Source organism: Anabrus simplex, chromosome 2, assembly GCF_040414725.1.
Source record: "Anabrus simplex isolate iqAnaSimp1 chromosome 2, ASM4041472v1, whole genome shotgun sequence".
In the NCBI taxonomy this organism is placed as follows: domain Eukaryota; kingdom Metazoa; phylum Arthropoda; class Insecta; order Orthoptera; family Tettigoniidae; genus Anabrus; species Anabrus simplex.
The window spans coordinates 55787177-55801329 of record NC_090266.1 but is presented as its reverse complement, the minus strand read 5'-3'; the positions used below and the strand labels follow the sequence as shown (position 1 = coordinate 55801329).

Below are 14153 nucleotides of genomic sequence, written 5' to 3'. Positions count from 1 at the left end.
TCGGTGGAACACTTTTCTTGTCTATAAATTAAATACAATTAATACAGAAAATTAAGCTTATAAATAATAATAGTCAACAAACTTGACCATTACATGTTATAAACCTCATTTTAGGTCCGTATTGAAAATTTAACAGTTCAACAATGATAAAGGTGTTTTAATTTATTCCACCTATTCAATACTTATATTTTCACGTATAATTGTTACATAATTAAATTCTTAGTTACATGGGACATGTTTCACCCTCAATTAAGGGCATCTTCAGCCTAAATACAATAATCAAAAATACAACTAAATTAAAAGTGGAAGTTAAATACAATCATCAAAAATACAACTAAAATAAAAAGTGGAAGTTAAAAGTTTAGTCTGTTATTAAAATTAGGAACAATAAAATTGTGAAAAATGATAAAATAAAAAGATGCTAATGGAAAACTGTCTTATGATTAAACTATAATCTTGTCGGAGACTAAAACTTCTATTAAAATTCTAATTAAAACAGTTCGTATAAAATATTGGAAAATCAAAGTGGTAGTAATAAAAAGCCAACGACATGAGGGCGTGTACACAAGCATAAACTTGTCATGAATACAATCTTTTCAAGGCCGCTGATGAAATTCGTAGTAAGTAAGGCAGAAGCGTCTATTGAAAAATTGTAAGAGGCCGTTAGCACCAGTAGGTAATAAAATGGCTGAATCCTTGCCAGAAAATGTCAACAGATGCAGAAATAAGTTTTATGTAAGTGGAAGTTATTTGTTAACTACTGTTGAGTTGGTTGCTGCCCGTCTGTTGGCTCTAAGTCTAACAACTATACGTGAAAATATAAGTATTGAATAGGTGGAATAAATTAAAACACCTTTATCATTGTTGAAACTTGACCATATCGGTCATCTGCCCTGACGGCACATGCATGGCTAAAAAATTTAATATATATTACAACGGTGACCATATTCAGTGCAACAAAGGGTTATAACTTCCGAGGATGTCAAATTGGACGTAAGATAATAGCTTCATAGTGACAACACAATGCAAGCAGTGACAAGTAACATTTTATCAGTAGTCGACACAGCTAGTGGATCCATCCAGGGTGATGACACACATACGAGGGAAAAGGACAGGAGGAATGAGTGGACGATTCAAGAGTGTTATTAAAATGTTCCATGCCTTACATGTCTGGTTACAACAGGCATCATTATACAAAAATGCAAAGTGTACGTATAGTACCTAGAGTTGAGGTTAGAACGGACAATGCTTAATGTTAATGTGATAAGATGTTATAGCTTGAGACTTAGGTAAGGTAGATTTTGATGTAAATACGCTGACGAAGGGAGTTGAGGCTCCCGAAACATGTACGTATAAATTATTCAAATATTAAAATATACTGACAGGGCGGACCAAACACTCACCCGTTGTATGTTATTGTCAGCACGACAGGCAAATCCAAGGTTATGTCCTATCCTCTTTAGTCCAAAGCACGAATCCAAGACTTAAGAAATTAGAAAAAAAAGAAGGAGGGGGGGGAGGGGGGATGACTCTGAAAGAGAGCAGAAAGATTCAGTCCATCATGGATCAGGTCCCCAGGATCATCTACTACTTCAGATATTGGCTCAAACTTGAAGTAAAACTCACAAAAGGCTGGGACTGGGAAGAACCAGCTTACCCAGAAAACCTACCCAAGTCATTGACGACACTTCAGCTGGAATGAAATGAAATAGTCGTCATGGAGACTAAGTCTAATTAAATTCCAGGCTCGAACAGATCCGCATTACACTGACCCAAGTTTGAAGTGATGGCCGAGAATATATAGCCAAAAAAGAGTGACACAGACAGACGTAATGGTAGGTGTGAGAGGGGAAAGGGACCGGAAAATTCAAGAATATAGTAGAAGTTGAGAAGACATAATTAGCATATGTAGAACTGTAGAGATCCAGGGAAGAAAGTACGGTTAGAAACATGTGTAAGGATACTGGTTGGCGGAAGGTAAGAACATTACAGCGGGAAGAGGGATCCTTAAAGGCTAAGGGAGTAAACCCTGAAATAATTTTTTTTACAATGACTTTTACGTCGCATTAACAAAGACAGGTCTTTTGGCAACGATTGTATAGGCAATCGCCATCATGTGTATAATTTATTATATCTTATGTCAACCGATAGAGGTGCATGTAGGCAACCCTAATGATTATAGTTATCACATTCCCCTTGATTTGATGAATCCGAGGGAGTCGAAACCAGTCTTCGCCCAATAAATTTAATATATTTTACAATGTGCCGAATGGTGGAACACCCCTCAAACTCTATTATATTGGATAGAAAAGGCTTAGGAGTAGGAAGGAAGCGGCCGTGGCCTTAACGTACAGACCCAGCATTTGCCTGGTGTGAAAATGGGAAACTGAAAACCATCTTCAGAGCTGCCGACAGTGGGGCTCGAACCCACTATCTCCCAGATGCAAGCTCACAGCTGCGCACCCCTAACCACATGGCCAACTCGCCCGATAGACGTGGTTTCAAACTATACCGATATGGTAATACAAAGGAAGCAGATTTGGTAATCCAAAGAAGTCACCCATCACGGATGTTACCTTTGTAAATGAAAGAAGAATGAAAGCCAGTCAACTTAGGGAAGAATAGTTTTACAGTAGTCCAAATGTATGCCCCTCAGCAACTGATGCAGTAATGATGAGAGAACAGAGTACCTGGAAGATTTGGATGATCAAATACAAGATAACTGGGGACCTGAATGCTCAAGTTGGGGTCAATAGATCTGGATACGATATGGTGATTGTCCCTTTTGGGTACAGAGCAAGGAATGTAGAGGGAATACATATTTTAAATTTGTAAGCAAAAAATCTGTTAATAAGCTATAAACTGAATCAAGGTTAAATGCATGCAGTAACGGGCCTTAGAAAATTTTGTAACGCGGCAAGGGTTGGTACTTCTATTAATAATTTATTTAACGCGCACAATGTGCAAAGAATTAGTATATAAAATATTAGTCTTCGTTGCAAAATTTCACCAGTGATTCTGATCGCTGTTTACAATTTAAAACATGGTACCTAGTACAGTGTGCACCACATCTTAAACATACCCAGTTCAAACCTGGTTCATGATAACGCTTTATATTACACAGTTTATAATGGAACCCATGAACGGAGAACCTTGTCAGCAGGTGTCGCAGTTCATATCCACCTTGAACCCACTCGCGATTTAGCATGGCATCGGTAGAGTACTATAGAAATCTTCCCAGATGTCAGCCTTCTTCGATCGTAGGTCTCGAAGCAGATGTATATAGAGTGTTGCTGCTGGAAGTAACAACTGTAACCTTAGCTCTTCCACATAAAATCCCTCTCTGGATAGCTCATACACGAGCCGGGAAGGAGAATATTTGGAGAGGCACAGCGCCCGTTTCAAGTAGATTGCCTTCAACTTCTCGATTTTATCTGTTTCATACTCAAATGTTCCCAAATGTTTTCCAAGCCATATGTTGCTATAGGGCTGATTTTTAGATGAAAGAGTTTTATGGCCATTTCTAAAGACAAGTTTCTCAGGTGCTTAATGTCAGATATGAAAGGGTTGGTACTTCTGAATTGCGAATTGGCGGTTAATTCGAAATCACGTAATTTGAAGTCCGATTTTTGAGTCCCAATGACTTCGAATTAATGAGGTTTTACTGTATGTGGTAAAACGAAAAGTAAAGACAAGGAGAAAGAAACAAGTTGGTGGAATGATACACTAAAGCATACAATTATAGAAACGTGGAAAAAGAAAGCATAGATGTTGAAAAACAATGAGGGTCAGTGAATAGCACCAAAGGACGATGAAAAATACTAAAGACTGGGAAGGAATTTATAATAGTGCTTTTGGATTCGGGAAAGGCACGAGTGTTGAGAGAAGAAAAAGTAGGGGAACATTTAGAGAAACATAACACCCAAGAACCACTCATTTCAAAAGTTCACATGTTGTTTGATGGTTGTGAAAGTAGTGTGAAAATATGAAATTTAAGATCTCAGTGGTTTAATACAAGAGGTGTCCAACAAGGAAGTTCTCTCTCCCCATTGCCCTTCATTTCACTCATGGATACTATTATAAATCAACTCAAACAAATAAGAAAGAACTCAATGGATTTGTTTTAGCTGATGTTACCATTTGGGAAGAAACTGAGGGATGATGTTCAGAGCAGATTGAATCTCTGGCATACCAAGTTTCAAGGCAATATTTTGAGACCGATTGGACACATGGAAGAAAGGTGGTTAGACCAGATTAGAGAAGAAGCAGAGAAGAGGGGAGAAACATGAGATGCCATAGAGAGAGAGAGACAGACAGACACAGAAGCATACCAAGACCGTAACAAATAGAGGCACATCGTTCTGAAACATTCTACCCAGCTTGCTGGAAAGAATTTAAGATTTATGAATGGTAGAAAATGCTATTGTGATACTGTCTGCCATTTTACCTGCTAGACCTTGCCAGGGACTACAAAGGGTGACTTATCTTGACCATGCCTAAACACATTGGAGACGCCGCTTGTAGAAACTACAGGCGCGTTATTTCATTGCTGCTGACGGAGTTCTGAAAAGCTACGGGCACGTTTTCACTATAGTTAAAAAAATAGTAGCTGCCGTTTCAGCGAGCTGTGACTTCACTAACATACTGTTGAATGCTTCTATAAGCATAAAATGTACTAGCTATGAACATAAGTCGAGAGCTGTTCTTTCAAGGCATTAATAACACGCCCACGTTCCTACATAACCTGAGGCTGCGTCATCGTTGACTCTCAGCATTGAAATGAGCAGGAGAGTACGTACAGTACATGCGGACAGGAAGAGTGTTTTCGAGAGGCAGGCTTGCTTGTGTCATCCATGTGAATATTTAGCATGTCTAAAGTGTACCAAATTTCGACAACGAATCCATAGTGGATGTTATCATGGAAGACTAGCTCTGAAAATGATGAGGATGACAATTACACACTAATCAAACAATGATTCTGGCGCTTCATGCAATTAAATGTAGATAATGAGCAAATTTCAAAATGGTATGAAGTGTAACGTAGTTTTATACTGCTTTCTGAAGGGAGTTCTCTAATACTGTTTTAGACCGCTTGCTAAAAATGTGGGTGTTTCACGTGTACAGTTAACAACCTGCAGCAATTCGATGCAACCCAGTCATCAAACGAGCAGTAGGAAAGAAAATTCCTGGTTGTAAAGCAGTATACCGGTGCCAATTAGGTTAGAATCTGTGTTAGTGTGTTTCAGTAGTTGTGTCCACAATATTAGACATATTTTTGAAATATTAACCGAACTAGCATCCATAGCTGAATCAGACTTTTTTCGTTTGTAAAACTTATTATCTTCAAAAATTTATATTTAAATATAGCTGCACTAGGCCTATTATGATTATAACTCATTTTTGGGTAGAAGAAATTGTGATATTTCTAAATATTCCTGAAAGTGTTACAATCGAAAAAAAATTTAAAAACCATTAAAAATTCTGCGATTTCAGGAGGGTAGCCCATTCAAATATAGCCATCTCCAATGTGTTAACAGTCAACATCAATGCATGCCTGCTTGCTTGGAAGACAGAATAGCAATAGTAAACAGACTATATTAGATTGGATCCACTGGTTGAAATGCAATCAGGAATATTTTTCTGAAGAACTTATGTTCTACTAAATATTTCTTATTATCCATGGAGAAAACAAAAAGAGGTACAATTACCTGTCTCTTGAAGGCATGACTGGTGGTGGTGGTCCACGGGATGGATAGTAATTGTCATAACCCCGATCATAGCTGTCGTAATAACCATTACGCATAGAAGGGGGAGGAGGCAAAGCAGGTCTTCGTTCATAATCACCATCTCGCATGTATGGTGGTCCTCTTCCCATGCCTCGCATACCTCCACGTCCACGCATTGGACCAAAACCACCTCTGCCACCCCCTCCACCCCCACGACCACTCTTCTTTCCTGTAGATTGCTAAAAGAAAACCGATCTTTTCACATACTGATCTTTATGACACTATCTCAACAGATATTAAACAGGAAATGGCATGAACCTACCTCAACACTTATCTGTACTCCCATAAATTCAGCATTATTCAATTCCTTGATAGCTCTGGCAGCCATTTCCTCAGTTTTCATGTGGACAAACCCATATCGGTTCAAAATGTCGCACTCGGTAACAACTCCATACTGTTCAAATAGTCTCCGTAAATCCTGAGAATCAGCATCCTCAGGCAGACGGCCAACAAATATCTTTGTTTTCTGAAAGCAAGGTGAGAAACATGTAAACATATGTAAACTTGCTGAAAAACAGGTTAACTTCATTATAATTAATAATGATGGCAAGAAGGACTATTCTGTATAGCAATTTAGATATTCACATGTGTCTGGTGGCGGGTCCTCGGTCCATGGACTGGTTTGATAGAGATGCCACCCCAACATGTGCTACAATTTTCATTTCTACGTAACAATACATCCTAAATGTTTGTAAATCTGTCACTATCATACCTTGGTATTTCCCTACCGCACTTACCAACTATACTTCCCTCAAAAACCAACTGAACAAGTCCAGGTTGCTTGATGATCTTTCCTTAACTCTGCCAAATCGTTCTATCACCAATTCAATTCAGTATCTCTTCATATGTTATTCGATCAACACAACTCACCTTTAGCATTCTTGAGTAAAATTTCAAAAGTTTCTATTCTCTTTGTTTCCCAGCTAGTTATCGTCCTTGTTTCACTTCCATACATTGCCACGCTCCAGTACGAAGTCTTCTAAAGCATCTTGTTCATTCCTAAATCAGTGTACGAATTGAGCAAATTTCTCTTCTTAAGAAAGACCTACCTTGCTTGTGCTAGTCTGCATTTCATGTCGTCCTTGCTTCCACCCATCATTATTTCTGCTACCCAAGTAACAATACTCTACTTCCCTTAAGACCATTTCCTAATCTAATGTTTCCTGAATCACGTAACTTCAATTGACGGCACTCCATTACTTTGGGATTCATTTACTTTTGCCCGCTCCCCTTCTACAAGACTGTGTCCATACAATTCAGCAACTTGACCGGAGTTTCTGCAGACTCATAACATAATATCGGCAAATCAAAGAGTTTCTATTTCCTCTCCTTGGATTGAGACTCCCTTTCAAAATTCCTCACAGACTTCCTGTATTGCCTGTTCTACACAAATACTGAAAATTAGAGGGGATAAACTGCAGCCTTGACTCACTCCTTTCTGGATTGCGCTACTTCCCTTTCAAATTCTTATCAGTGTAGACCGATTTTTTATAATTCTTCTTCCTCAGTAACACCTTCAGAATGACAAATAGCTTGGTTCAATCAACATTACTGAACGACTTCTAGATTTACAAGTGCCATCTACATGGCTTGCCCTGAATTGAGATCAGACAATGTCAAGATTGCTTCCTTACATTTCTTCTGAAGCAAAACTGGTCTATATGTGAGCTGGCACAAGGTTGCACTTGACAGTTGTAAGTCATGTTGGCATGACTACAAAATGAAATGAAGAACGTCACCCGTCAATCAGAATCACTAATCTACTACTTTTAATGCGAGGTACAGTTAAGCATTTTAATTCATGTTAATTCGTATTTAATTCCGTATAGTGCTCATAATCTTTTATTTGCTTATACAAAAAAAAAAATTTTAAGAAATAATACGTTTAAGCAAGCCATAAAAGTAAATACGAACTATTTTCAGTTGATTGTTGTTGGCAATATGGGTAGTATAGTGGCACCCTCTGTAACTAGCTTGACTACTGTATTGAAGTGTTGGCATTTTGTCTGTCGCCGCTAGCACGTGGTCAGGTGTGATTCGCACGTTTATGAAAGTTTTGTTTTCTTTGTGAGAATCGTGAAATTTTATTTTAAGAATGCAGTGCGATGTGACGGAAACGACAACATAGTCATGAACGGTGAAGTGATAATTCTTTGTGCCGCAGAGTGACTTAATAGTCAGGCGTCAGAATTAGTGCGGAGAACTCCTGAGTTTTACGAGAGGAAATTCATACGCTTGTATAGCCATCTCTGTTGCTGCAGATCACGTTGTGGAACGCATAATTATGTCAAACATTAGGGCTTTCAAATTGTACTGTTATTCAGATAGGTGTTCACCTCCAAGAACAGAAGGAAAAAGGGACTGGGGAACATAGCAGTAGCAGAAATGGGGCTGACAGCAGGGACTTGTTTCACAGCACTCCGGGAAAGAAACGAATGAAGCCAACTCCTGTAACAGGAATTAATTCTTTCCATGCTGATATAAAACGAAGACGTGTACGATTATTACAGCTCAAAGTCCCTTCTGTCATTGTTATGGACAATGCACCTTACCACTCTGTAATAATGTACAAGACACCTACTTCGAGTGCCCGTAAAGAACTGTTAGTGGAATGGCTGCAGTAAAGAAATACCCCAGCACGTATTTGTATAACTAAATTAGCCGACGAGGTAGCGAAGAAACAAGGGCATGAGGTTATTACGTTGCCGCTGTACCACTGTCACTTGAACCTCTGAGTTGGTATGATATGTGGAAGTAAATCATTACGTACGCACTAATAACAAGTCCTTCACAATTACTGAAGTGGAAAGACTGCTCCGGGAGGGTATTGATCGAATGGATGCGACTTTGTGGAGGAAGAAAGTTAGCCATGTCGCAACATTCATTAACTCGGGAATGGCAATACATGGCATCATCATCAGTGACTGTCAGTTGATGACCTGCCTAGACAACGGAGGCGACGGCAGTGATCTTGAGAGTATCAAGCCCCTACCTGTGTGAATTAGGTATGAAAATAAGAGTTCTGAATTTTCGTAAATTGTATATACTGTATTTTACTTGAAACCTTTTGTGTTAGAACCAGTGTATATTATTCTAACATTTATTGGTGTATTTGAAGTGAGATTCTTATCGGCCGATTTCTCCCGTATGTTCTAACATCGCGATAAGAACTTCACAGTATATTTATCTTGTATTATTTTGTGTGATGAAGTATTTCATTGTAAACTTAATCGGTGTGTTGAAAGTTCGATTTTGTCGGGCGATTTCATTTATATTTGCATTGTGTATCATCGTAATGACATTAAAAGCATTTCTAGCGTGTTTTTAAAAAACTCACGCGTCGTGCAATTGGATTGTTTTTAAAAACTCGCGCGTCGTGCAATTGGATGATGTGGCGGCGGCAACGCTTCGACCGCCATTGCAGTGTGCCCAACATTGTGCGCAGCTATCATGTGCCCACCTATATATACAGATGTAAATAAGTCGTACTGAACAGAAACTACAAAACAGAATGAGACCGTAGCAAAGCAGAGCCCATGATGTTTGTTTACTAACACTACAGAAATATCGCCCATAGATCGTCGGAAAACCGCACTTTCTGCTACTGCTATGTATATTTCCATGAAACTGCACCCAAACTGAACTCACGACTGTTGTGGACATAAAGAACAACAAGAAGTAGACTGTCATGATGATATCTGTTGAAGAAATGAGAAAATTTCAAACATGTCGAATATTCGACAGTGCCACTATAGCAGGGACCAAAGTGTCGAATACTCGACAGTTGCCAGTTCTAGGGTTAATTCAGACCTCAAACGTGGGTATCCCATTTCATCAGCAAGAGCCTTCAGAACCTCATATCTATCTTTCCCTTAATACAATAGAAGGTGTTGGTGGAATAAGGGGGTATATGAACTGGTGCATATTTTGTGAGTTGGGTCCATCTGGCATCAGTTTATTGAACTATCACGAGTGTAGAATAGCCCCATGTCAATACCAAAAAGGATAAGATAAGAGGTTTTACAAAGCACTCAAACCTCTGAGTGGAATAAGGGGATATCCCGCGTCTCTCTGGTACCTGGATTCCAATTTGCTGAATGATTACTTAACCGACCAATGGGAGAGCAGTCTTATACCATTAGTTTATAATCAACATGGCTGACATAGAAAACAAGTTTGGTTATAAATGAAGAAAATATAGAAAAGGCAAAAAGAGTAAGAGAAATCCAGAATGGAAAGATAATAGCAGGAAAGCACGTAACAGTGGACAAGAATACAACACATGCAGAGGTAAAGTCATGCCTGCTAAAGCGTATACCAGCATCCAGTGCTTCAAAACAGAATGCTGGGGGTAAAAGATATTACAGAAAACAGGCGAAGGAACTTTTAAATGATTTTTATAAATTAGGAAATCAAAATGTTGAAAATGCCTATCTCTTAGAGTTAGATCAAAGTGTTCCTTGGGAGAGAGAGTACCTTGAGGACATTAAGGCTGAAGCATCAAGAAGACAGCTTTGAATGTCATTTTAAATGTCGATGTTGAAGTTTGTACCTCCTGTTCATGGCTTTTATCAAAATTTAAAATCAGACAACAGAAACTATATAGAAAAAATGAGCATGACGTTTAGTGTCTTTAATGTAAATTAAGTTATTTAGAATTATTTTTTCTCTATTTTATTTGAAAATGTGTGTTTTGTCTACAATATCATCTATACGTCATTTACCAAGTGAAAGTTTTTCATAATAATCGTGTTCTGCCCCAAATTTGAAGGAAGTTTATACAATCCATAAAACATTTTCTGATTAGTATTCTTTAAATAAAGTTACAGGCAATCTAATATCATGCTAAATATCTCAAAAGTACTCTTTTGAAGGATACCCCTTTACTCCAAGTCCTTCAGTTGTTGGAAATGTTCCTGCCATCTCTCCGCCTTTTCTTTCACCAGAAGTGGCCTTCCATTTGAGCTCCTAATATGCACACACGCTTTCCTTTCACCAAAGGTTTCCTTGATTTTCCTATATGCAGCATCTACCTTTTCCACAACCATTTGCCTTCTTTCTCAGATAACCTTTCTTAGCTGTCCTTTTTTTCTTTTTAGACCTAAATCAATATTGAGAATTTCAATAACATACGTTGGCATCTCTGTACCATTCGCTCGTACAGGAAAACAGTGTAAAGACATTAGTAAAACTAAAATTTAAAAAAAATGGGGATTGGGAACATTGAAGAGGGAACCAACGATTTTAGGATTACCTATACTGGTTGAAAATGACAATATATGCTCAAACATCAGGAATACTATCAAAGGGTGGCTTACCAAAGTGTTTAATTTACTATTGGTTATATGTGTACATATGTCTTCCAACTGTAGTGTGGCTGAAGATGACCCAATATGTATGGGGTCAAAACTACTCCCAGTTTTATAAGACAATATACAAACTTACGGTATTGAATAGGTGGACCCTTCTCTACACTTTGATAGTGATCAGTTGTCGATATGGACCATAATGAAGCTCATAACTTATGAAACATCAGGAATGGCAAGCAATCATGGGGTAAAATATAATGTTTAAGTAGAAAATGTGACAAAGACAAAACAAAACAAGCAAATTAGAAAAGCTAGAAACTGCCAACTTGGGAAACAGATGACATGAGCAGAAGGTACAGTCCAACTCCTCTAACGAACACCTTTACTGAGCAGACACCTCCCTTTGTGAATATTTTTCCAAAGAATCCATTTTTATTTTACATAAGACACACGTTAAATAAGCCTCATTTAAGCGGACACCTGGAATTCCGTACATCGGACATCCGCATAAGTTTCATCCGCTTCACTTAAGCAGACACTTTACATGTTCCAGGACATCTATTTGCTATTTGCTTTACGTCGAACCAACACAGATATGTCTTATAGTGACGATGGGATGGGAAAGGCCCAGGAATGGGAAGGAAGCAGCCGTGGGCCTTAAGGTACAGCCCCAGCATTTGCCTGGTGTGAAAATGGGAAACCACGGACAACCATCTTCAGGGCTGCCGACAGTAGGATTCGAACCCGGATGCAAGCTCTCAGCTGCGCGCTCCTAACCGCACGGCCAACTCGCGCAGTCGTTCTAGGACACTTTTCTTATACCGGGCTCCATCATTCTTAATAGCATTCTGCAAACACACGGGAATTCCTTTTGGAATGTTTGTACTGTTGAAGAAAAAGGGTAAGGACCGTACATAGAAATGCCGTAGTGCCGTGAAGTTAATTGTTCTGAACAGGGCTCTTTCAACACCTTTCGTTAGCATTGTCCTGTCTTCTATTTAGTGTACATTCTGAGAATTCCTGTTGCCAGGAATGTGCGAGTGACTGTTTAGTCGCAAGTAAAGGGATTTTACAACCCAGCAGGCTTAATTATATTTGTAGCACAGATTGTCGCTGATCAGGTCGAGGTCAGCTAGTTCAGTTACACTTGACAAGGAAGAGTCTTTCATGTGCTGACTGCTGAGAGAGAAATACTGTAGCTTTTCAATCGCCCAGGAAACATGAATAGGAGTGCCAAGTGAGTTTAGATTTCGAGACAAGAAAAACTGTAGCACGAAGAGACTTTCAATGAATAGAATTAAGAATGTGCGTCATGCTGGGACGTTATTCCCTTTTCGAGAATATCGCAGTAAGGAAAAATGTGCTAGATTTAACTCACAGCTGAATGATTGCTTCCCAAACCTGTAATGAATGTATAGGCTGTAAAATCGCTCGTAATATCTCCCGAGAAAATATTTATAGTTAGAAATGACTTAGAATAATAAAAATAAAGATGTATGCTTCTATTTAAGGTGGATGTTCTTTGACATTTCAATGTTCAATTAATTTTTACAACCCTGTTATAGCGGACACCTCTCATAATAAGACATTCGCCATGGAACCGACAACTGACCGCAGAAGAGAGTTTTGATTGTATATAACAAGTGGACAGAATACAGAGGAATCCCCAGCTTCATGGGAACCACGACTGTATTATCAGTCCGAGTTACACAGCTAGATAATTTTTATGAAGATACAAGTAAGTGATAGATGTGCAAATAATTTTGAAAGCTTCCTTCTCGGAATTAACCGAGAAGGAACACAGTTCAGCATTTTTCCAGTTGGACTCTTACAACTCGTACAGCCGATGTTTTCATGCAAGTAAGTGAAGTGTTTGATGACAGAATTTCCAGTAACATCATTTAGCCCCCACACTCCCTCATCTAACCCTGTAAACATTATCTCTGTGGTTTATTAAACGATAAAGCGAACAAAAAAATTCAAGAGAAACTTACGATAATCACCTGTAAAGAAATGATTACACCTAGTGAATCGTGAAGAGTGACCGATAATTCAAAAAGTAAATGCCAGAGATGTTTGGAAAATGAAGGAAAGCAGTCTGCGCGACAAGGGAGACCACACTGCTTAAGTGATTCTTTATAATTGACCGGTATTTCATTGGAAGTTTGGTCAAGGGTGTACTCGTGTTGTAATGCACCCACGACAGATTGCACCGACTATGCAGGTCTTTCCACACCCATTGGGAACTATTCAGCCCACATAGAATTTTAAGCCAGGAAGAGTGAATATGGTAATACTGTACCACATTGGAACCATATTTCATCACATAATCGTCGCCACCGCGTAATCATCGCATCCTTTTATTTTCAATATAAAAATTGGATTTAAACGTTTCAACGCACTATCGTCGCACCAACAATTTTTTTTTCATAGATTTGTTTAAAAGGCAAATGGGATTACAATGTCAGTTGCATATGAACACACAATTTAAATAAGTTTATGGCTTATGGGCAAATTTGCAACACATTCACGTTTGCAAAATGTCGACCAAAGTATACACACAGTAATACCGGTATACATAAGACACATGGTACATCGGTGGTCTGGCGTGGTCACGAGACAGTGTACAATTGATTCAGTGACAAATTATCAGTTATTCACCAGCGACATGAGTATGCATTTGAAATATGTAAGGCTGTAAGTTATCCCCTACTGGCAACGTCCCAGGAAATACCGGAAGTGTACACACTTGTTTTCTAGTACAGCTTTCAAAGCCTTGCGACCAGGGATGCACTGGTACCACAAGGCACAGAGAATCTAATTCATGAGCGAGAGTTAATACAGGGGATGCCACTTATTATGATCATTCTGGGATGCGGATAATTTCATAATAACCGATTGATAAGAGTAGCCGTAAAATAAAAATTGATGCGTAACCTACTGTATTTATTCATAATCTACATACAGTACAATGAAACTGATACCAGAACACAGCACAGCAATACAGTTAACTGTTTTCAGCTATGTAAAATAGTCTAATTGTTGTTTGGTTCTGGTT

At 38.6% G+C, this 14153-nt stretch overlaps 1 protein-coding gene across 4 annotated transcripts in view; it reads right to left on the bottom strand.

Moving 5' to 3' along the window:
- LOC136863873 (probable splicing factor, arginine/serine-rich 6) overlaps positions 1–14153 on the bottom strand; it is a 295188-nt gene that overhangs the window by 238655 nt on the left and 42380 nt on the right. For all 4 annotated transcript variants that reach the window (XM_067140233.2, XM_067140235.2, XM_067140234.2 and 1 more), the window contains exons 3-4: positions 6049–6252; positions 5709–5965 (exon numbers count right to left, since the gene is read on the bottom strand). In XM_067140233.2, coding sequence (XP_066996334.1) covers positions 5709–5965; positions 6049–6252 — 461 coding nt within the window. The remainder of the gene's footprint in view (positions 1–5708; positions 5966–6048; positions 6253–14153) is intronic.